Here is a 20678-nt window from a genome sequence, read left to right on the forward strand (position 1 = left end):
TAGATGCCTAGCATCCATCTAAGCTCCATTGCCCCACTAGTAAAATGGTTCTCATGCTACTTCCATACTTACTCAGGCCATCCGCGGCTCAAGCAACAAGAAAGCAGCAGCCCTGCCTATTCCTCAACAATTAGCGCCTGATAACCCTCCAGCTTTTGAACGAAACCTCGAACGCCCCCACGCCGTTGGCGGGGACGTTGACGGTCGTCATCATGCCCGTCCCTTTCGTCCCGGCGTAGCACTGGACACAGGTGTCGACGGGGCACGGGGCTGAGAACCTGACGCCGGTAGGAGTGCCGCGTACGTCTTCGAGGACGTTGAATCGGGACTGGAAGTCAACAGAACGCGGGCCGTCCATGGCGTTGACCTTCCAGGCGCGGTTGATAGCGGCACTAGGTTTAGAGAGAGTATGTTAGTATGCCATGGTATTGAAACCACTCGAGGTACGGGGGCTATGGGCGGGGACAAGAATGGAGGTTTAATGGTGCCTGACTGACGGGTAGTCGTTGCTAGGCATGATGGAGATGGATAATGATGGGAGCTGGAAAACTCTGGGTACGAGTTGGAAGGTGTTGATAAAATAAGATGTGGAGATAAAGCTGGTGTAATGATCTGATGAAAAGGAGGCTTTCTCAAATCAATGAGGGAGGCCGGTCTTTATAGCAAAGATTTCTCACATAACCTGGCACGACAAGCGGGAGAACATGATACAGTCGCCATGGCAGCACATTCCCCTTGCAATGATAGATTGCGGCCGCCATCAAAGAACATTTTGGTTCAATGTCGCCCTGGCCCATGCTTTGTTGCAGCAGATCGCGAGAAATGAAATCATAGACGGTTCCTCCGGGTCTGGTGGTGAGGCGAACCCCATCGAGGAGATGGCATGGCACAGTGAAGCCATCCCCTTAAGGAACTCCTTAATCCATCGCGTCGATACAAGTGGGACCATACCGGGATATCCATGTGGCAGCTCATAGGGCGGACAAGGACATCCACGGTCAGGGCGGTTCGGCCAGGTAAGCGTCATAGAACCGTGATCAGCGCCTTTCACGTAGCACCGTGATCCACGTTGCCCCGGTAAAAAGAAATAAATAACTACATGAAACCGGATTCATCATGTATAGAAAGGTCGATGCTGACGGCCCCGTAGTTGAGCGGTCCCTCGCCACCGGTATCTTCCGGCAAGGCCGACTATGTCTTATGTTTAGGAAAGCTGTAAACTCACTTGTTGGTCTCAGGTATCCAACCGGCGTGCGGCGTGCTTCCTGAGGACCCATTGGGATAGTGGGGCGGTGGAGTTTTGGGTTGTGCTTCGTGGGATGGTATTCCCGGGGCGCAATATCCAGTCCAGTAACCGGCCTAAAAGTACGGTTTCCAGGGGCGCTAACCTATGTAAGTCTAGAGCTATCTGTCGCGTACACCTTTAGACTACCATGCGTCCACAACACCTTCGTTCGTTTAGGGTAGAGAGAGTGAGATAAGCATCCGAGGCTGGTATTTGTACGTTCGCAAAGTCTATCCGGTCGGATGGGGCACAGACTTTCCTCTGTAGAATCCTTGTGGACCACGCGCCGCCGCCAAGTGCCAGGGAGCCGCCGCAATCCTCCTACTCCTCATTGCCATCCTTTGTGACTAGCTCCTAGCCCTCTCCAAGCTCCGTTGAGCGATAACTGTAGTCTATGAGTCGACACCCAGCTCCGGAAGTTAGAGCAACCCATAAATACTGGCAGGGCCGCTACTCGGTGCATTTGTCGGCAGAACAGACACTCCATTGAAGTTATCTGATCCTACACATATGTCCCCTCAAAAGGGCAAACCCTCCACGCAACCCACACACGTCTTCCCCGGTCGTTCGACCGGTGTTTTACCCCTGTCCAAAGCGATCATCCATAACGACTGATGTATGCTGCGGACTAACGGTTCGACCCTCAATTGCTGTTTTTGGTGTTCAGAGAGGCCTTGGGAAGGAGAAGGATGGATCATGGGTCTTTCTCTCGCTTCCAGGGTATGAATAGATTCGCTTTGGCGGCCTTCCCAGGCAAGACTACCTAGGTAACCATGGCAGCCCATACCGACAGAACGAACTCCTTACATGGGATCTGCTGCTCCAACAATAACGTAACGCGGAAGGCTAAATCGGCCAACTTGTATGGGGATACCAATCCGTTGATGCGAAACGGCCGCTCCTAGTTTTTATAGTTGGTATTGAGCCGAGTCCGATGAGCGCCAATACCATCTTTGCCTCGTTGGAAGTGGTAGCTGAAGCCACCCAGGAGGCTTCAGCTATACAAGAGATTGTGGAAATGCTATGCTCTTCGATCCGAGCTGGTCCACTTTGAGGGCATCGTAGACAAGAGCCGTCTTTTCCGCGGTCACTAGGAAGTGGTGAGGCGCAACAAGATCCTGAGGCCAGTCTTTGTACGACTTGACCGCATCTCTTTCAGTGTGGTGCTCGACGCCGCTTCCATCATCCCCGTCGTGGAATACGAAATCGAAGACGACGATGTTGAGCCCTTTGCCCGCTGCCTCTCCGCCCCCGCCCTCGAGCCCCAAACGCGAATCCCCTACGGCTCCTCTTTCGCCAAGTGGCCCCCATTCACCAACCACTCCTAACCCATCCTCATCTACTGCCTCTCACACGCTCAGTACAACGAGATTGACCTCCCAGACTCCCTCCACCAACCCCACCGCGTCAACCAAGGCTCCCCCTTTGTTCCCACCCTGCACCTACATGTGCCCTATCTCCCTCCTCGCCCATGACAGACAACCTCCAACAAACATACCTAACTTCCCCGCAGCAATCCCCAACCACGTAGCCCACTCCCGGGCACCATCGACACCCCAAGTCCCACGCAGCTATTGACCGCAACCACCACCCGCCGGCACCTCGCCCCCACCCACATCCGCATCAACATCTCCTCCCACGTCAACCCCCCCCACCCCGCCATCACCAGGTCGCGCTACACGTCAGCGGTGGGGGCGCCGGGACTGGCACGGTTTTAAGTTTTACTGTTATAGGGGGAGGTACCGGGTCAAGGAAGGTTTAGGGGCATCGCCAAAGAGTTGATATATGGGATAATCTCCAAATTGGTGTCGAGTTCTTTCCCCCCATTATATATTAAGCCCTGATCATCTGTAACATCAAGCTGCTGAAACAAGTTCCTTGTGGTATAGTTACCATGTCCGGGGATGTTATCACTGGAGGCCATTACAGTCGTATCCTGGTGATGTTAATTCTTGAGTTCCCACATATTGCACACGATGGGGGTACATATCCGAGACAGGGGCGGTATTATCAACCTGGCAGCGGCCTGATAAGAAATCAACGTTTTGGGAATGGCCATAGACCAGAGAACCAGAGAGGTTGGGCTCTGGCCACTTTGCTTCTCGCAGGTGACGAAATCGCGGGACCCCTCTCCGTAATTATGAACCGTCCACTGTGCCTCGCAAATTTAAAGCGTTGCTGTTTGGTTAGTTAATGTTACCTTCATCGGCTCTTGTACCTCGCTTGTGCTGGCTCTTCGCAATGCCCCCAACTGACCGGACCAAATATAATAAACCGAAACTAAGATATTAGTTACCCCTCGACAAACTGAATGCTGTTAAGATATTAAATTGTTGGCCTCGGGGCTTCTGGAACATCACACCATAAAACCATATACGTCGCCCTCTTGGGGAAACGCTCGCACCGCGTTTCAGGCCGTTAGCGCGAGTGTTTCTCAAAAGGTAACCACCACAATACGCCCCGGGGACATTTGTCATGTGGCATGCTCATCGTTTATCTATCCGTATCAAGATATCGCTGGAAAACATCAAATCGTATATACATAATACAAGCATCCGAGGGAAGTAGATCAGGCACTTATTACCGAGCTCCTCCTACTTCTTACTTGCGGCGGTGGCGTCCACCCTCTCCTCTGAAAACAATCAAAACATCCAAGCACGGAGAACATTAGGTGCATTCCCCTGTGACGTTTGAGGTCAGTGACGTCTCCGTGTTTACATCAACCCACCCACGGACGATCGAAACGGACAACAACCGGATGGAGATGCACTTACGCTAGACATAACGGGATTATCCAAGCCAAGAAGACATACATCTCGACATCCCTTCTAGCTTGTTCTTCTTCATCGCACTCCGCCTTGGGCCGTAGCTCCTCACAGTCGTATCGTTGTAGGCCCGTATATGCCATCAGCACCATGATTGGGACAATGCCGCAAATAGCTACGACCATCATTTCCAGATAGACGATGGTAGTCTCTTTGATTCGGGGCACGTCCCTCGCGGGGTCGACCAGGCCTGAGATTTCGGCTAGGTCGATCATCATGGTCAAGACGGACTATTAACAAGGAAGTGTGAGTATGATGACAAGTGACAATTGGGAAACTAAGGTCTTGACAGGGGCTGGAGCAGGAGCAGGAGCGACGGATGAAGCCAATTACCGCGATGAAGGCGCCCACCATGCCTGTCCCATACCCCCCTCTTGATGTTGCGTAACTTGCGCTGGCCATTGTAGCAATGCACAACCCGACTGAGATGAAGCGTAATGAGAGATGGAGAATGGCATATGGGGCGGGATATCTCGAGCGTGCCATGGTCGGGGATGGTGTACATGGATGAGTCTGGGTCTGGGATGTCAAGAAGTGGTATTCGGTCAATTCGGCAGCGATGAGGTGATGAGATGGGGATGAAGTTGAACCCGGCGATCCCGATGCTTGGGTTTTCGCAAATCGCTCGCGAAGTGAAGCAGCAGAACCACTGTGATTGGCGCGTGGAACCCGTCACCAACCGATTGGCCAAGCAGCCCTGGAAGTGCATGGGGGAAGCTCCTCACAGCGGTATTTACGAGCCTTGCGCTCTTTGTTCAGCTTGTCTTTGGTTGCATACGTGTGCTGACAACGTGGCACAGCAGGGGCTAACATCCAACCATGCCCGGGTATAAACATTTCAGCAACCACCCAGCCCACAGTTGCACATCTGAGCCATGGCTTTTATGCTGCTGTTCTTCATACTACTCCAACCTAGGTCAACACAAAGTTGTTCTTTTTCCCTGCCCATATTATCCATCATGTCAAAGCTCGTGGGGTTCTAGCTTGCCTCTTAGCATGGCCGTATGATGTCTGGTGCACATACAGACTGGAGTTGGGGTTGGAAAATAAGGGGCCACCAGTCCTATTTAGTAACTCGCTAACTACGACACCCGATGAGTGGCGAGGTGACCACGGAAGGAATGAAGAAGATGAGAAAACAACGGGGGGGGAGTCGACCAATTTATCGGATCGGGGACGGGTCGCGCATGTCTGGGGTGGTCAGTGATACGGGCCGGCCGTGGCGCAGTCCCGGCCAAATCCAACACACAAGCGCTTGGCTCGGGGTTGGGCTTCCGATTTCAGATGCGGCGGCTTCAAACAGGCCGTTTCATAGCCAGTTGGCTTTCGGGACGGCCAACATAAGCAACTCAGAGCCCATCCCGAATCAACTGATGCTTTTCCAGCCAAACAGCTTGCTGGACCACTTCCGTACTGGACATTTCGCCCTTCTCCTTGGCCCATTTAACGATCTTTGTACCCCCCCGAGACCGCCTCCAACCCTTGCCCGGATGTTGGCCACCCCTTGAAAGCCATTACATGCGTGGGAGACCACTCCGCAAAACCACCCCCTTTGTTGTAGGCGCGTATTATTTGGGGGCGAAATGCTGCTGAATTCCCCGTTTCAGGCCACAAAATGGGTAACGGCCAGAAACAGTACCGTTTGGTCATGTTCTGTCCGCCGTGGTTCCCGCCCCGGACGCCGCGATGGCCGTCCATGGAGTCGTTCGCGATGAGCGACCGTATAAAAAAACGCATCCGCTGCCCGGAGGATCGACGGCGATCTCGAAACTTTATTTCAGTTTGTTCACGTCCTGGGAGACTGTATTAGCCAAATCAACGCCGGACCATTCCCTGAACTCTGCGAGTTCGACATCATGGAGTTCAAGCCCAATGATGCTTCCATCACCAGCGAGTCGGCGCCTCTCATTGAGCCCGTCGACTGCGAGAACGACCGGGACTTGTTCATGGTCCCCTTAAAAAGGCCGTCGCCCCGGCTGCCACCGTCCCGGTATCGAAATGTCAAAGCGAGAACACCTCCTAGATCTCCGGTCGCGCCGTCGCCATCGAGTCTCCAGAAATCCCCACAGCCCGCTTCACAACTCGTAGGTAGCCCATACATCGGCTCACCAATGTCCGGACACACTGTCAAGAAACCAGATAGCCCCCCTATGTTCACGTCACCTCTCATGTCACCAGAATCAGGAGGCGGTCTTATGTCACCTCAGGAGTCAGGGGCACTCGGCATTGACGCATCCTGAACGCAAACATGGCAACGCCAGGGTCTCTAGTCTACAACAGCCCGCCCATGTCACAAGGGAGAAACACCAAAGTGGGCTCGTCCCCCGTCATGTCGACCGAGGCCGGCTCCGCACGGCAGAGCTCTGAGCTGCAGTCCTCCAGCAAGGAGAACACCACCTCCGCCTCTCGGTCAACAGGCGACAAGCCCAACACCTCCACCAAAGCTTCCTCCGTCTACGATAGCCCGCCGGCCATCGTCGAGAAGAAGCCCGAGGGCAACGCCACCGACACCCAACAAGAAGCCACCGCACCCCCCGGCCATCCCCCCCCTCTCCGCTGCCCGCAACACCTCCACCTCCACCTCACCAAACAAGCCCGCAACCTCGGCCTCGCCCTTCACCTCTCCCCCAACCCCAACAACAACTAACACCACCACCAACCCCACAACCATCAACCCGGGCCCTGCTCACCATCCCCCAACCCCAAAATCCCCCCCACTCCCCCCGCACCCCCGGCAACAACACCAACCACCCCAGCCCCAACAACGCCAACACCACCCCCCTGGCTCGTGCCCGACTCCCCGCTCGAACGGCTCTCCCAACTCCGCGCGACCCCCGACTCCGCCTACGACCGAGCCCGGCAGATGGAAGTGCGGCGGTCGGAATGGAAGCACGTGGTGTACCGGTTCCCCGTCAAGGGCGCCGAGCACTGGGTGATCGACGCCGACCTGACCGAGAGCTCGCACGCGCGCCTGGCCGACGTGGCGCGCCGGTCGAGCGAGGGGTTCGAGTGGAATGGGGATTATGAGCTGGCGAATATTTATCGGGTGTTGGCGGTCGCGCATACGAGGGTTATGGAGGAGATGCGGGGCGAGAGGAGGGGCGTGCGGGCCGCGGCTTGATTGATGATGGGAGGGGGGTGTGGGTTTGGATTTTTTGAGCTGTGTTTGGGGTTGGGAGCAGGGCCTAATGCCTGCTAGCAGCACAGTGTTTGGATTGCGTTAGATTGTTTGTTAGCGGCGTTGGGAACTTACTTGGGACGGCCGAGCATAAGAATGGCATTAGATAGCGAGGAATTGCAGCGTTTGTTTCTTCTTTGCATGGTAATCTCGGTTCCTCTTTTTACGTGATAGGAACACCAGCCTCAAGAATGAGGGTTTGATAACCGGACAACGTGTGTCTTTGAGAAGTTGAGCAAGTCTCGGGAGAGAGATAGCATACCCTAAGATGGCACCTAGATCCCGGAATTAGGAAGTCGACTCAGAATTAAGAGGTCCCCTACCATCCTTATTCAACAGGAGTAAGAACTGGCCCAGTCCTATCGCTCTCTTCGCCGTTTCCAATGGTATAAGCTTTCCAACCTGCCTTGGGAAGATCAAGCGTATCGTCCTTTGCCAAAAACTTCATGAACACGCCATGTGTGACCACAACAATGGCCCTTTTCGTCTCGGGCACACCACCATCTACCAGGTCCCTAGCCAACGCCTGAAGCCTTTCCCTCACGGATCTAGCACGTGCAGCAACGGCTGCATCATTGGCTGCGTGCGCGCCCTCCTTGACATACCACTCTTCCGCGAGAGCGCTGACATCCAGACCCGGAAACCTGGCCCTGAGAGTCCCAATGTCGGAGCCCGTATCACAGGGCAGGTCACTGCGCTCCTGCAGATCAGGATCGAGAATAAGCCTCGCAACGCCCTCCCTGCCACCAGTTTCGCCTCCGATACTCTGATCGACAATGGCGCCGAAACCTGCAATGGTGGTCTCGATGGCCCGAGTCAACGGCGAAGTGAGGACGATGGCGATGGACGAAAGGGCTGGGAATGAGGCAAGAGATGCCGCTTGTGTAAATCCAAGCTCGGTAAGGCCAGGGTCGCGGAGGTTGAAGTCTTTGGTCACATTGTGTACCGACTCAGCGTGGCGGACGAGATACACCGTGGACGACATATCGCTTCGTCGTCGTTGCTTAGAACTGGGCAAGGAGTGACGGTGAGGCTTTTTGATTCGGATTTCAAGAAAGCTGTCCGTTCAACGTTCACGGGCTCCAGCTAGATATACCAACCAGGTCAAGTGTAAAACTTCTTGTTCTAGCCCCCGAATCTAGCACGCCATTTTGGGGCGTCTTGACGTCTCAACGGCGCGGGGCGATTGGCCACAACCACTGCTCACCCTCCGATGACTGGCAGTACTTCTTCCAATAACTTACAGAGTTGATACTCCCTGTTTCCATAATCCAATTATTTCATAGATAGGCTAACAACCATTCTGTCAGTGGGAATGGATCACCGTGAGCCCCGACAAGCAAGGGGCACAATCATACTGGATCCATTTCATGGTGGGGATCACCGGCCTTCTCGGCCAGGGCGATAGATGTTGCCGATGACTCAAGAACGTCCGACCGACGAGAAACAACTCCGACTCCCAAAGGAGTCCTGAAAGCCCTCGGCAGGTGTTTGGAGATGTGAAAAAGTGCGCTTGGCAATGATCATGAAAATAGATGAGTTGAGCCCAGCGCCGGACATGAAGTCTCCTCTTATCTTACCGGGCGGGGGGGGGGGGGGAGGGGTGGGTGCGAGCCTCAGAACAGCCTGATACCTTTCCCAGGCGTGAAAGTCTCTGAACAAAGCGGCAGCAGAACCTCATGCCGAATGGCAGTTGCTTTTTCAAGCAGACATACCTCAGACAGGTCAGTAAACCCCACGTTTTCCGGCTGCCCTCGTCGCGAACATTAGCCACGTTTGGAGTTTACCGTCAGCTACCTCTCTTGTGCGACTTTGGGCGTGAAGCCACAGTGACGCCCGTTTCTGGTCCACCACTGATGGTTCGTACCAACTTAGGTGGTTGATCGATTGCGGAAACCATGGAAGAGAGGGGTGCAGCCTCCCTGCCCCTGGAATATTGCGCCGGCTCTGTGGCCCTGTCTTCTACCGCCGAAGGCGCCAACTACAACTGTTACCCATCGTCACCCGTCGGAAAAGAATTTTACGTTGTTTCGACCGCAGCTGCATAATGGGTTGTCAGCCTGAGATGCCTAGATCGGTTACGTTGCACATGCAGGCATTGGAAGCATTGTGGGAATCGGCTGTCCCAGAAGGAAGCCTACCTAAAAAGAGTCCTTGGTTGGGATTTGAGAATAGGCAGCTACCCCGCTTTCAGTTTCAGCCCGCTGCGGTAGGCTCTTAACTGTGTCGAGATTTGAGAAACACAAATTCGGCCATGAACAATGTCATGACCACTCTTTTACACTCGATCAAGCCCCTCACAACCAGACAAGACTTTCAGAAACTTGGGATAAGGCCAGTGGGTGCGTGCATCATCAGGGAGGAAGTGTGTAAGCAATTTCCACGGGACATGACATCGGTAAAAACACGACCGCGGCTCTGTTTTTGACCTTTGCTTTGCTAGCATTACCTCTCTACCTGCCTCAACATTGGTATGTTCAATTGATTACATGTGAGGATCGACGAGGACTTTCGCTTTAATGCGTCCTCGGTACTTACTTTCCTGCTCCCTTTCTGCACCACCAAAAATAAACCACCTATATTCTAAACATTTTCGTGGGTAGTCGTCAGGACGATAAGCCGTCATCGGCGAGCTCATCGCGACCACGTACACCTCCCCGAAGGGTGCCAGCCCGCAGAACATCACCCTATATTACCAGGACGACCATGGGCGAATCAGGCTCTGGGTCAGGATTGGGAAATGGACGGGGACAGGCGTCCGCCCTCCCAGGTTTCCAACAGACCTCGACGGGGACTTTCAACTCGCCACCAAACTCACGCGAGGCACTCAGGGAGGTAGCCCGGGAAACCCAAGAGGTTATCGGCCGCATCCTGGAGCAGCTCAGCACGACCGAAAAGGCGGAATCCTCCTCCCAATACAACCTCGACACCCTCCGCCGCCTCAACCCCTTCTTCTGCCCGGCCTTCTCCACCCCCACCAAAATCCAAGTCCTCAACGAAGACACCCTCAACGCCGGCCTCGCCCTCCTCCCCTCCACCACCAACCAAGACCCCTCCACGACAACCCGCGCTCCTTGGTCGTCAACTTCGCGCGCCACGACAAGCCCGGCGGCGGGTGGCTCAACGGCGCACTCGCGCAGGAAGAAGCCCTCTGCTACCGCAGCTCACTCTGGAAATCCCTCCCCTACACAGCGCAACACCCCCTCCCGCGCGGTGACGCCATCTACAGCCCCCACGTGATGGTCGTGCGCGACGAGCTCGGCCGCGGCCACCGGCTGCTCCCCGGCATCCGGCCGCTCACGGCGCCGCCCCCCCTCGTCAGCGTCGTCAGCATCGTCCGCCCTGCGCAACCCGCGCACGCAGACCTTCCGCCTCGCGGGCGGCGCGCGCAAGACGGTGTTTCAGTCGGATACGGATCGGGATTTGACGAAGCGCAATATGCGGCTTGTGCTGCGCATTGCCGCGCATCATAGGCATCGCCATTTGGTGTTGGGTGCCCTGGGGTGTGGCGTGTATGCGAATCCGCCGGAGGATGTGGCGCATTGTTGGTTGGAGGTGTTGCGGGAGGATGAGTTTTCCGGGGGTTGGTGGCAGCAGATTTGTTTTGCCGTGTTTGATCCGAGCGGGACGGGGAATTATGAGGTGTTTATGCGGGTTTTGCACGATCAGAACGTGTGAGTGAGTCTATGTCTTGTGGCTCTTGTTCGGGGATGTGGATGGTGATGCCAGGAGGGAAGGGGGGGCGCGTGGCGGAGGGGCTGAGAGGAACATCAGCTGGTTCCTGTATCATAATACAGTTTGGGAATATTAGGTCGTTGCAATCTGATGCTAATTCCTTGCGTCAGGGGTGGTTTTGTTGAAGCGGGATTGAGGCTTGGTCAATACCTATCCACCGCCACCTTTGACACAAGTCTTGGTCTCACCAGACAAATTGATTCAAGTTCAATACGAACTCCATTTGCCCATTTTTACATCCTTTTCTGAACCCAAATGTGGTAATTACGTACATTGATCGATATGCACACTTCGTCATACACCTATCATCCATTCTCGCCCCCGATCCAGAGAGACCCCATCTCTGACACCTCTCTCCCACAATCAACTCCTAAATCCGCTCAAGAGAAAAGTCCTTGGGCCCAACATAAGCCTGGTAGTTGCCCGTCGGCGTGACCCCCTCGATCATCTTGATCTGCTCGTTGGGGATGAAGTGTGAGCCCCTGGTGTAGCTCAGGCGCGAGACCTGCACGCTGACGATGACGGTCAGGCCCTCCTCGCTCCGGACGATGTCGAAGGTGCGCGACGAAGGCGGGCAGGCGCCGCCCTGGATTTCGGGCAGGATGGCCACGCCGGCGCCGGGGGCCGACGCGCTGCAGTCGTACCCTTGGGTGTCCATGGTGCCGGGCATGAATGCGTTTAGGGAGTAGCTAAGGGAAGGGGGAGGTCGGTGTTAGCTGCATGCGTGTGCTGATTGATGGCTTCTGACTGGAAGTTGTGATACGTACTGGCACATGGCACTGTGGGGGACGCAGCTGGCGGTGAAGTTGCGGGCTTCGAAGACGACGTCGCGCTTGGTGACTGCGGCGGCGGAGGCGGCAGTGGCCATGGAGAGGAGTGACAACTTCATTTTGGCGGTTTTGCGATTTGTTAGGTACCTGGGGAGATAAGCTCGTGTGGTGTTGATGTCCTGGTTTTCGAATTGATACAAAGAATGAGGATTTCGGAGGGAGTGGTTAGAAGCTTAATACTTGTCGACATGGTGCCGAATCACCGGCTCGCGTTCCATTAACCCGCGGCATTAAGCCAGTCCAGTGGGACGATTGCATGGGGAAGAAGTTGGTAATTGGTGGAAATCCCCGTGCCTGTGGTGTTGTTGTGGCTCCGCGCAGTTGTTAGCGAGGACCCCCTTGACCCCGTATCGCTAGCCAAGGATCAGACCAAGCTGTGATCTGGAGATAGCGTTGCAATATGTCGTATTATCAGCCGCAAGGTCAAGCGCCGATCCTTAAGGTACGTCATACGGCTGCGACTCGCTTGCACCAGTCTCCAGTAATGCTTGAACACCTGCCGGAACGGGGAATCGATGCGTACATGGAACGATGTACAAAGGGGTTATAAATAAGGGAGGCACAGCGTCAGGCTCTCACGGACCCACAGCAGACCAAGATTAGCTTCGAGGTGCCGAGCGTGCGATTCGCAAGCCCGGTGGTCATCTGCGACGGCGCCGGGACCCCGACGCCACAGTCGGCTGCCGGGCCAGCGCCAGCCACCCCTACCAACCCCGCGGCCACCGCCACACCCGAACAAACCGGCGGCGAAGGAGACGAAGACGAAGCAATGGATTCGATCACCGTCGCAGAGGATGATATTTAGAATCCTACTCTGGAACACGGAAGGAAACAAGCAAGCACTGGAGGTCTTGTTAGAGGAAGCCAAGTACGACCTCCTGGCGGTGCAGGAGCCATGGATCAACAGGGAGACGAAGTCTACGTACTGCCCCCGGAGCAGCAAATACCACCTGGTGTTCAAGCTCGAGGGGCGAGCAGCGATATATGTGAGCAAGAAATTCGAGATCGGGCAGTGGGACTCCGAGGTTTCGGAGAACTGGTGTCGCGTACGGTTCCCAGAGGCGGACCTAGGCCAAGAAGGCCACGGGCTCGAGCTATGGTCCGTCTACAACCCCCCCAACGGTGAGAACGTACCGCAGGCCCTCCAGGGACGGCCGAGGCCAGACCACCCAGTAGTTCTGGCGGGGGACTTTAACCTGCAGCACCCGCTGTGGGACGAATTCGGACGCTACGAAAGGGGAGCCGAAGATCTGTTACAACTAAGCTCCCTGTGGGACCTTACCATCAGGACGCCGAGGGGAGCAGTTACGCGAGCTCCCCAGGGGCGGCAACGAGGCCGCACGTCAACCATCGATCACTTTTGGGCCTCGGAGTGCATTCATACGGTATACTACGGGGAAGAGTGCCGTGGCAAGTCAGACCACTACCCGCAAATGCTCGAGATTGGGACAGGGACTGGGCCGAGGCCGGCCCAACCAGTGGGATGGGCCTGGAAGAAGATGGATAGGGGAAGGGCGAAAGCCGAATTAGCACTGCTCTGCGAGGCGATGGGCCTCACAGACCCGGGGCCAAATGGACTGGTGGCTAGAATCCGGACGACCGAAGGTCTCGGCAGAGCATTCGACAACCTAGTCGAATGGCTCACCTGGGTCGCTGGTGAGAGCACCTCTACGGAAGAAGGCCAATTGCGGCTTCAGCTCTTCTTTGGTGGACCAGGGAAGTGCAACAGGCTGCCCGGGAGGCTAGGAGAGCCGAGAGATTGGCCAAGGAGACCCGGGCAGAGTACTGTTGGGAAGAGCTCCAGCGAGAGGCTCAAGGACCTCGCCAGGACAACCCGCGAAGCACGGACGAGGGCTTGGAGGAGCGACCTGCAGAAGGCAAGCGAGGCGAGAAAACCTGACCAGATGTGGAGCCTGGAAAGATGGGCCAGACGACGGAGCTTTCTACCGCCTGAACCACCGAAACTACCGGCATTCAAGAATCCGTCTGGGCAAGTGACGGCTGAAACGCATGACCAGAAAGCCAACGCCCTGGCCGAGAGGTTCTTCCCGAGCCCCCCGGCCAATCTCACAGACGTGCAAGACCAAACCTTCCTGAACAGCCGGGACCCGGGCTTCGACGTCTCACAGGCAGTGAAGCCGGCCGAGATCACGAGGGCGATAGGAGGAGCGAGCCCCTGGAAGGCGCCAGGCGAGGATTTGCTCCCGATGGGCCTTCTGAAGGCGTGCGGAGCACCGTTAGCTGAAGTGCTGGCCCTTCTGGCGACAAGGTGCCTGGAGCTAGGATGGTTCCCCAACCGTTTTAAGAGGGCGAAGACTGTAGTACTGCCGAAACCAGGAAAGGCTCCGCCGGTGTATCAGACCCCTGGGGGATACAGGCCCATTGCTCTGCTACCAACCCTGGGGAAAGTAATAGAATCGGTGGTCGCCACGAAGGTCACCCTAGCGGCAGAGGCCAACGGCCTGCTCCCAGACGAACAAATGGGAAACAGGGCACACCGCTCCACGGAGCTAGCTGTCCGGCTAGTGGTAGCCCAGGTCCAGGAGGCGTGGAGACACAAGGGTGCGGCGTCTCTATTGCAACTGGACATTTCAGGAGCCTTTGACACGGTCAACCATACCCGACTGCTAGCAACTCTGCGGGAAATGGGCTACCCGAGGTGGCTGGTCCTCTGGATAAGAGACTGGTTGACCGGCCGAGAGGCCACCCTCCTTTTCGACGGCAAGGCAGCGACCCCAACGGCGATTCGGGCAGGGGTCCCCCAGGGCTCCCCGCTTTCACCGGTCCTTTTCATTCTCTACATTGCCTCTCTATACAAGCAGCTGAAGGACGAACATCCCCACTTGGCTATTGTGGGGTTTGCGGATGACACCAACCTCCTGGCTTTCGGCCGAAACCCCGAGGTTAACATCCGGCAGCTGGAAGGGGCATGGGAAACGTGTCTACGATGGGCGGAAAGTCGGGGGATGAAGTTCGCCGCGGAAAAGAGCGAACTCATCCATTTCAACAAGGGGCGACGACAGTGGATCCAAACAGGTAAACCTTACTAACACAGGGGGAGGCACTAGCCCCGTCAAACCAGAAGGGTCTGCCAGATTGCTGGGAGTCTGGCTGGACTGGAAACTCAACTGGAAGGCTCACCTGGTGGCGGTGGAGAAGAAGCTGAGGACCCAGAGCTATGCCTCTGTCGAGGATCGTGGCAAAGACGTGGGGAATGGGGCTAGTCTAAAGCACGAGAAGTATACACAAAGTGCATCCGGTCGGCGCTGGCCTATGGCGCATCATCGTTTCACATCCCCACGGATGTGGGAGGCGATAAAGAAAGGCATCACCAAGGCCCTCGGGAAGGCCCAGAACAAGAGCTTGCGGATCGTGGCGGGAGCCTTTAAGTCTACCCCAATCCGTAACCTCGAGACAGAGACGTGGGTCCCACCATTGGACTTGTACCTAAACAAACGGCTTGCCGATTTCGAAAACCGATTCCAACGACCCGATCTGGACGACGTCAAGGCGGCAAGAAGACGGCGGCGAACGTTGTCCTCTCCACCTGCCGCAAGATACAGCAGAGACTTAGCTCGAGGAGGGGCAACAGGGGCCGACCGCGAACCTTGGGACCCCAAGGGCCTACGGCGGTGGAGAGAGCCGCGGGCACGGTCATGCGCTGGACGGGGGGAATCGTCGATACGGACAGGGTAGTAGAAGAGGCCTGGAGAGCGAGGTGGTTAAAGGAACGGGACGGCAGAGCAATTACCAGGCCGGCGGACGACTTTGACCATCAGCGGGAGACGCTATTCCGGAACGAAACCCTAAGGAGGCACGACGGTCTCAGCAAGGCGAAGAGCTCACTGCTGATTCAAATCCGGACGGGAGCAATAGGCTTACGGGACTTCTTGTTTACACGGGGAGTCCCGGAGGTTCTGACTCCTGCCTGCGAGTGTGGCGAGGGACGAGAGACTGCCGAACACCTGGTAGTGTGGTGTTTGGCCCCACCGTTGACTAGAAGATGGGAGAGAACTGGAATTCGGACACGACGGGACTTTTACTCTGTTCTACACGGTATCAATCCCACAACTGCACGGCTCGCGAGGAGAGTTCTCGACTGGCTGATGGACTCGGGGAAGCTGCCGATGTACAGCTTAGCCAGGAGGCTCGAGCTGGAAACGGCGGCCTGAAGCGCCCCCGTTCGGAGGCCAGGAGGCCTCCTCTCTTTGTATATGTAGGCTCACTAAAACGCATCGCTCCTTGATTGTTGGTATGGGTTTTTCACCCGGCCCGGGAGGGCACGGTTTTCCTGTACACTAAATAGCAGAGGGTCTGGCACGCCCTAGGGCATAGCGGAGTATGAATAATAATATAAAAAATTGCTGGCGTCGCTTCGTTCGTCAGTCGCGCGGCCCTTCGCTACGCTACGGGGCGCTTCCTTCCTCTCTCCCGCTCCTGGCAATTTTCCTGTCCCTCTCCGGAGGACAATCGGGGTTAGGGTTAATTACGGGAGAGACGAAGCGCCAATATCTGTCCGTCGGCCAACAACTCCATCTACTTGAGCCATCTACGAATCGTTTCTATCCCGCCACTCACGTTACGTATCTACACTCACGTCCTCGCTACTTACAAATCAATTAGACTCTGATGGAACCTTCCCCCGCCATAGCATCTAACGCCTGCAGTTGCCTGGTAGCGTGATCGGACAACTTCAACCCCATAGCTGGTGATGGTGTCTCGCGGTAGATCTCTGCTGCGTTCGAAGGGCCGCTCAAACATCAGCCCGCCGAGTGTCTTCACCCTGCGAAACGGCCACGTAGGAGAGGCCAGAAGCAAACTCTGGCGCAGAGATGTCGCAGACAACCTTGTCCAGGGTGATGCCCTGTGACTTGTGGACGGTGATCGCATAGCTGACCAACAGCGGGAACTGCTCTGTTGAACATGAGTTGGCGCCGACCATGAAGTCCTGCCGCACTCGGAGGATGGGAACAGCCAGCTTCTCTCCACTACGGAGCGGCTCCCCGTTCGGCATCGTGAAGGCCGGGCCGTCGTAGTCATCGAAGGCTACTATGATGACCTCGGGCGGGTCTCGCAGCACGTCGGCACCTTCTTTCCAGGATATGTCGTAGACTGTGCCCTGTGCGCCGTTGACGAGCCCGACGTCGGCCCACAAATTTCGCGTCAGCATCACCCTGCAACCAACACACAAGGGCAAGCGCTTGGCCAAGTTGCCGGCATTTGAGGATTCAACCTTCTCCGCACCAACACCCTCATGCTTTGCCTCGACCTGAATGGCGGGGCTGTCCAGGCCAAGCATGTGTTGGTGGTTGTACTCGACGACCTGGGTCTTGGTGGGATAGATGCGAAGCGCATCAGCAAAGCTGTCAACCTCCTCGGGAGAGAGCTTGACAGAGCATCTCGAAGCGAGGAGCTCCCAGGAGGATACCGACACATCAGCCTTTCGCAGTTCTTCCAAGGCCTCGCTCGGAAAGGAGCCTGGTCTTCGCCCTGCTGCCGCTGTATTGTGGTCAGGAACACGGACTTGTCGAACGAGAGGTATGCGTTGCGCCCGACCATCTCGATATCCTTCAGGTCGTCGCGCGTTGAATACAGCGGCTTGTTCAGAACAGGGGGAAGCTGGAAGAAGTCCCCGATCAGGATGACGCTGAGGCCGCCGAAGAACTCGTCGCGATTCTCCGGGAACACCTCTCGTAGGCGCTGGTCGATCCACGCGAGGGTCTTGAGGCCGAGCATGCTCTTCTCGTCAATCACGAGGTAGTGGATGCCCCTGAACCGCCGCTGCAAGGCGTTGAGGGTCGTCGGGGTCTCGGAGAGCGAGCGGTAATTTCCGTCGACGGGGAGCCGCAGAAGGGAATGCAGAGTCTGTCCCCCTATCTGGTTGCTCGCCACGCCCGTCGGGGCCGCCCTGACAATGGGGGAAACTCGGCCATAGGAAGCTGCCTCGGCCTGAAGATGAGAAGAGATCACCTTCACCATGTACGACTTTCCAGTCCCACCTCCTCCGTCGATCTGTAGACGAAGGGGCGGAGGCTGACGGTTCTCGTTCTTGGCTCTGTAGTGGCGCATGACCGTGTCGTATACCTGCCGCTGCTGCGTGTTCAACGTGTCACGGGCTGCGAGGGGGCATCTCTTCCACGTCGTAATTACTTGGAGCGTCTCCACGGAGTTGCACCCAGTAACCTCCGGTACCAAACTGGTCGTGCGAGTAGCGACCAATGTGTCGTGTCCAGTCGCAATTGACATCAATGTCTCGGCGTCCAAGCAAGTCGGCTGGTTCTTCGGGAAGTTGGAGGGCGGGGACCAGCCGGGCCACCTCCTGCCAATCCTCAAGTGTGATGTCCCCAGCATCCTCCCCTCGCTCGAATTCATCCTTCTTCCGGCAGCGGATCGGGCTCGTCGACAGTACCGTAGTGGTCGTCCTGGTGGACGTGGTGCTCGAGACAGTAATGATATGCGGAAGTGTAGTTGTCAAACTGCAGATCATCAACCTCGAGCAATTGTTCCGACTGGCGATGGGGGTGGTTCAGGAGCAGCTTGACGCGGCAGAAGTCAGAGTACTGCTGATGGGAACGGACCGGCTTGTACCGGGGGTAATAATACAACACCCTGGGCATTGCAGGAGGCTGCCAGATCGCCCACCTCGCCGGATTCCGCGCCTTGAAGTTCCAGTCTTGCAGGAACTCAAAGTAGGAGACGTCATCCATTGAGCCAGGCCGCCGAAGATACTTCTCGTATGCTGTCTGAGACTCCTGGATATCGCCATCAGCCGCGATGTCGATTGGGGCGAGCATGCCTCTCGCGGAGGTCTACAGTCAACACTCTGGACCACTCGGCTATCCTCTTGGAGAGAGAGTCCCAGGAGGATATGGCAGATCTCCTGCGCAGAGTAGTCCCTTTCTCCGATTAGTTTGTTCATCAACTTCGACACGAACGAAACTATCGGGTTATTGTCTGATATGTGGGGCAGGATGTTCTGTGCAATCTGCGCATATGTGCTGGTCTGGGCCTCAGACTTGCTGCAATATTTTGCAGCATAGTTGATTCGACAGCCTCCACACTCGTGCAGGGCGAGCAGTCTGTATTGGCCAGCCAGCATAGAGACACGAGCGGATTGTACTGGTTCAGGTGGGTATCGTTGCGTTCGGCTTCGAACGACCACCAGCCCTTTCCAGGCCTCTTGATGACCTCGGCAGCCTCTCGGACAGGCCGGGGGAAGAGAAAACGACACGTGGGCTCTGGCGCTGGCTGCTCTCCTCCAGCAGTCTCCCCGGCCGCCTCTGCGACCTCAGCTCTATCTCCAGCCTCTCTAGCCCGCCGGGCATCTTTCTTCGTCACCCGAAGACAGTAAGTCGTCGAGCAATGGTGTCGCTGGCAGCGGTTGACAATTCTGTTCAGCCACTCCCAGGTAACGTCCGTCTCTAGAGAATCAACAGATAAAGGGTTACCCTCGTCAGCACCATGATCTCGCTGCGGGTTCACAGCTGTGACGTGGTATCCCCAGATCTTTGCGAAGTGCTTTCTCGACTCAGGAGTTTCCATATCAGGAGGGGGGCTCCCATGGAACCAGTAGAGCCCATGGGAATGGCTAGCTGCTTAACGTCGGGGTTTGCGAAGGCTGCACGCCATGGCGTCGTTCCACGCGGTGGCGTCGCTGGATTGTCAATCGTTGATCCCGAGCGGCTGCCGTTTCCGGGGTATCTGTAAGAACGCGGACCCCTTTCGTGATACATGGTAGCAAGGACGCCGTGGGTAAGGTTTCCGTCGAGGCCCAGGCGTAAGCAACCGGTGCGAAAGGAAGGGGAGAATTTTCTCCGCGGGCGATTGCGCGAGAAATCCCGATGCTCGCTCGCGACGCTTCAATCTGCGAAGGTTAGCTGAATCGAAACGACTATCGTTACCTTAACTAGGGATATCACATGAAGCTTCTTCTTGTGCCGGCAACTTAGACAGTTGACAACAATCCTTCCGTTCCCGCGGGCATCGAGGAACTGGTCAATGTTCTGCTCAGTATTGCATTTGGTACACGACTTGCGTGTCACGGCTGTCTCCGCAGCGGCCTCGGCAGTGCCGCCCAGAACGACTATCACGTCTTCCATGGAAAGGCCTGGGTTTGAAAAGCGGTAGACGTGGAAACGGCGAGAACCGCGATGTTCGCGATTGTCGAGCGGATTGCGAGGACACGGAGATGAAGCAGTTTCGGCAGAGCCAATGAGGCACGTGACCAAAATCGAGTGCAGCGTGCTCACGAACCAATCGGCCATCGCGATAAGGATATCAATTCCCAGAGTAATTTTTGCTTATCAATTTCCCATAGTAATTTTTGCTTATCAATTTCCCATAGTAATTTCCAAAAGTTTGAGCGCAATATTGTCCTCCGGACAGGATAAGGGAGTTCAGGAGTGGGGGATTAGGTACGAAACCCATCAGCAGCATTTGTGTCACGGGCACAGCCCGTTCCTTGTAAGGGTTAGGGTTGCACGGCTGAGCCCCGAGGTGGGGGTTCTGGTGGTAGGGCTGTACGTGGCTCTGCGCTGGTCTGTGCGCAGCCACAGGGTTTTCCCTGAGCGCGCCTCGCCTCCCACATTCGGTTCCTCGTGCAACCACACAATATACCAGCTTGCCCCTACCACGGTGATTCTAACCGTGATAGTTGGTTGCACCTCCAGTTCGCGTGTGCAGCAGTAAGCGCTACGAGAGCGACTTGCAGCTGCGTCGCGCGGACCACCGCTGGCATTGTTGAGACTATGCAGAAGGACGCGACCGGCCGAGAGTTCCTCAAGATCATTGAAAATGTGGTCGGCACACAGAACAGCCGATACAAC

At 56.1% G+C, this 20678-nt stretch overlaps 8 protein-coding genes across 8 annotated transcripts in view; 3 read left to right on the top strand and 5 right to left on the bottom strand.

Moving 5' to 3' along the window:
- Positions 1-130: 130 nt before the first annotated feature.
- CHGG_10636 (uncharacterized protein) lies at positions 131-517 on the bottom strand (the record flags this gene model as incomplete). The annotated part of the gene is made up of 2 exons (XM_001228562.1): positions 131-392; positions 498-517. The coding sequence occupies 2 exons, from the start codon at positions 515-517 to the stop codon at positions 131-133; spliced, it is 282 nt and encodes a 93-aa protein (XP_001228563.1).
- Positions 518-3886: 3369 nt separating this feature from the next.
- Positions 3887-4512, bottom strand: CHGG_10637 (uncharacterized protein; the record flags this gene model as incomplete). Its single annotated transcript, XM_001228563.1, has 3 exons — positions 3887-3917; positions 4099-4340; positions 4444-4512. 3 exons carry the CDS (start codon positions 4510-4512, stop codon positions 3887-3889), a joined length of 342 nt encoding a protein of 113 aa, XP_001228564.1.
- Positions 4513-5966: 1454 nt separating this feature from the next.
- On the top strand, positions 5967-6757 carry CHGG_10638 (uncharacterized protein; the record flags this gene model as incomplete). The annotated part of the gene is made up of 2 exons (XM_001228564.1): positions 5967-6198; positions 6372-6757. 2 exons carry the CDS (start codon positions 5967-5969, stop codon positions 6755-6757), a joined length of 618 nt encoding a protein of 205 aa, XP_001228565.1.
- Positions 6758-7616: 859 nt separating this feature from the next.
- Positions 7617-8273, bottom strand: CHGG_10639 (uncharacterized protein; the record flags this gene model as incomplete). Its single annotated transcript, XM_001228565.1, has 1 exon — positions 7617-8273. The coding sequence occupies one exon, from the start codon at positions 8271-8273 to the stop codon at positions 7617-7619; it is 657 nt and encodes a 218-aa protein (XP_001228566.1).
- Positions 8274-9186: 913 nt separating this feature from the next.
- On the top strand, positions 9187-10966 carry CHGG_10640 (uncharacterized protein; the record flags this gene model as incomplete). The annotated part of the gene is made up of 5 exons (XM_001228566.1): positions 9187-9312; positions 9582-9630; positions 9732-9759; positions 9892-10365; positions 10546-10966. The coding sequence occupies 5 exons, from the start codon at positions 9187-9189 to the stop codon at positions 10964-10966; spliced, it is 1098 nt and encodes a 365-aa protein (XP_001228567.1).
- A 427-nt stretch (positions 10967-11393) lies between these two features.
- CHGG_10641 (uncharacterized protein) lies at positions 11394-11912 on the bottom strand (the record flags this gene model as incomplete). The annotated part of the gene is made up of 2 exons (XM_001228567.1): positions 11394-11712; positions 11791-11912. The coding sequence occupies 2 exons, from the start codon at positions 11910-11912 to the stop codon at positions 11394-11396; spliced, it is 441 nt and encodes a 146-aa protein (XP_001228568.1).
- Positions 11913-12647: 735 nt separating this feature from the next.
- Positions 12648-15549, top strand: CHGG_10642 (uncharacterized protein; the record flags this gene model as incomplete). The annotated part of the gene is made up of 2 exons (XM_001228568.1): positions 12648-14793; positions 14909-15549. The coding sequence occupies 2 exons, from the start codon at positions 12648-12650 to the stop codon at positions 15547-15549; spliced, it is 2787 nt and encodes a 928-aa protein (XP_001228569.1).
- A 1057-nt stretch (positions 15550-16606) lies between these two features.
- The window catches only part of CHGG_10643 (uncharacterized protein), a gene marked incomplete at both ends in the record, with an annotated part of 6489 nt that continues 2417 nt past the window's right edge, over positions 16607-20678 (bottom strand). Inside the window, 6 exons of the mRNA XM_001228569.1 lie at positions 16607-17216; positions 17282-18002; positions 18263-18651; positions 18789-18872; positions 18974-19445; positions 19805-20152. Of these exons, the coding sequence (XP_001228570.1) occupies positions 16607-17216; positions 17282-18002; positions 18263-18651; positions 18789-18872; positions 18974-19445; positions 19805-20152 (2624 nt within the window). The remainder of the gene's footprint in view (positions 17217-17281; positions 18003-18262; positions 18652-18788; positions 18873-18973; positions 19446-19804; positions 20153-20678) is intronic.

This window comes from Chaetomium globosum, genomic scaffold (genome assembly GCF_000143365.1).
Source record: "Chaetomium globosum CBS 148.51 scaffold_7 genomic scaffold, whole genome shotgun sequence".
NCBI lineage: Eukaryota > Fungi > Ascomycota > Sordariomycetes > Sordariales > Chaetomiaceae > Chaetomium > Chaetomium globosum.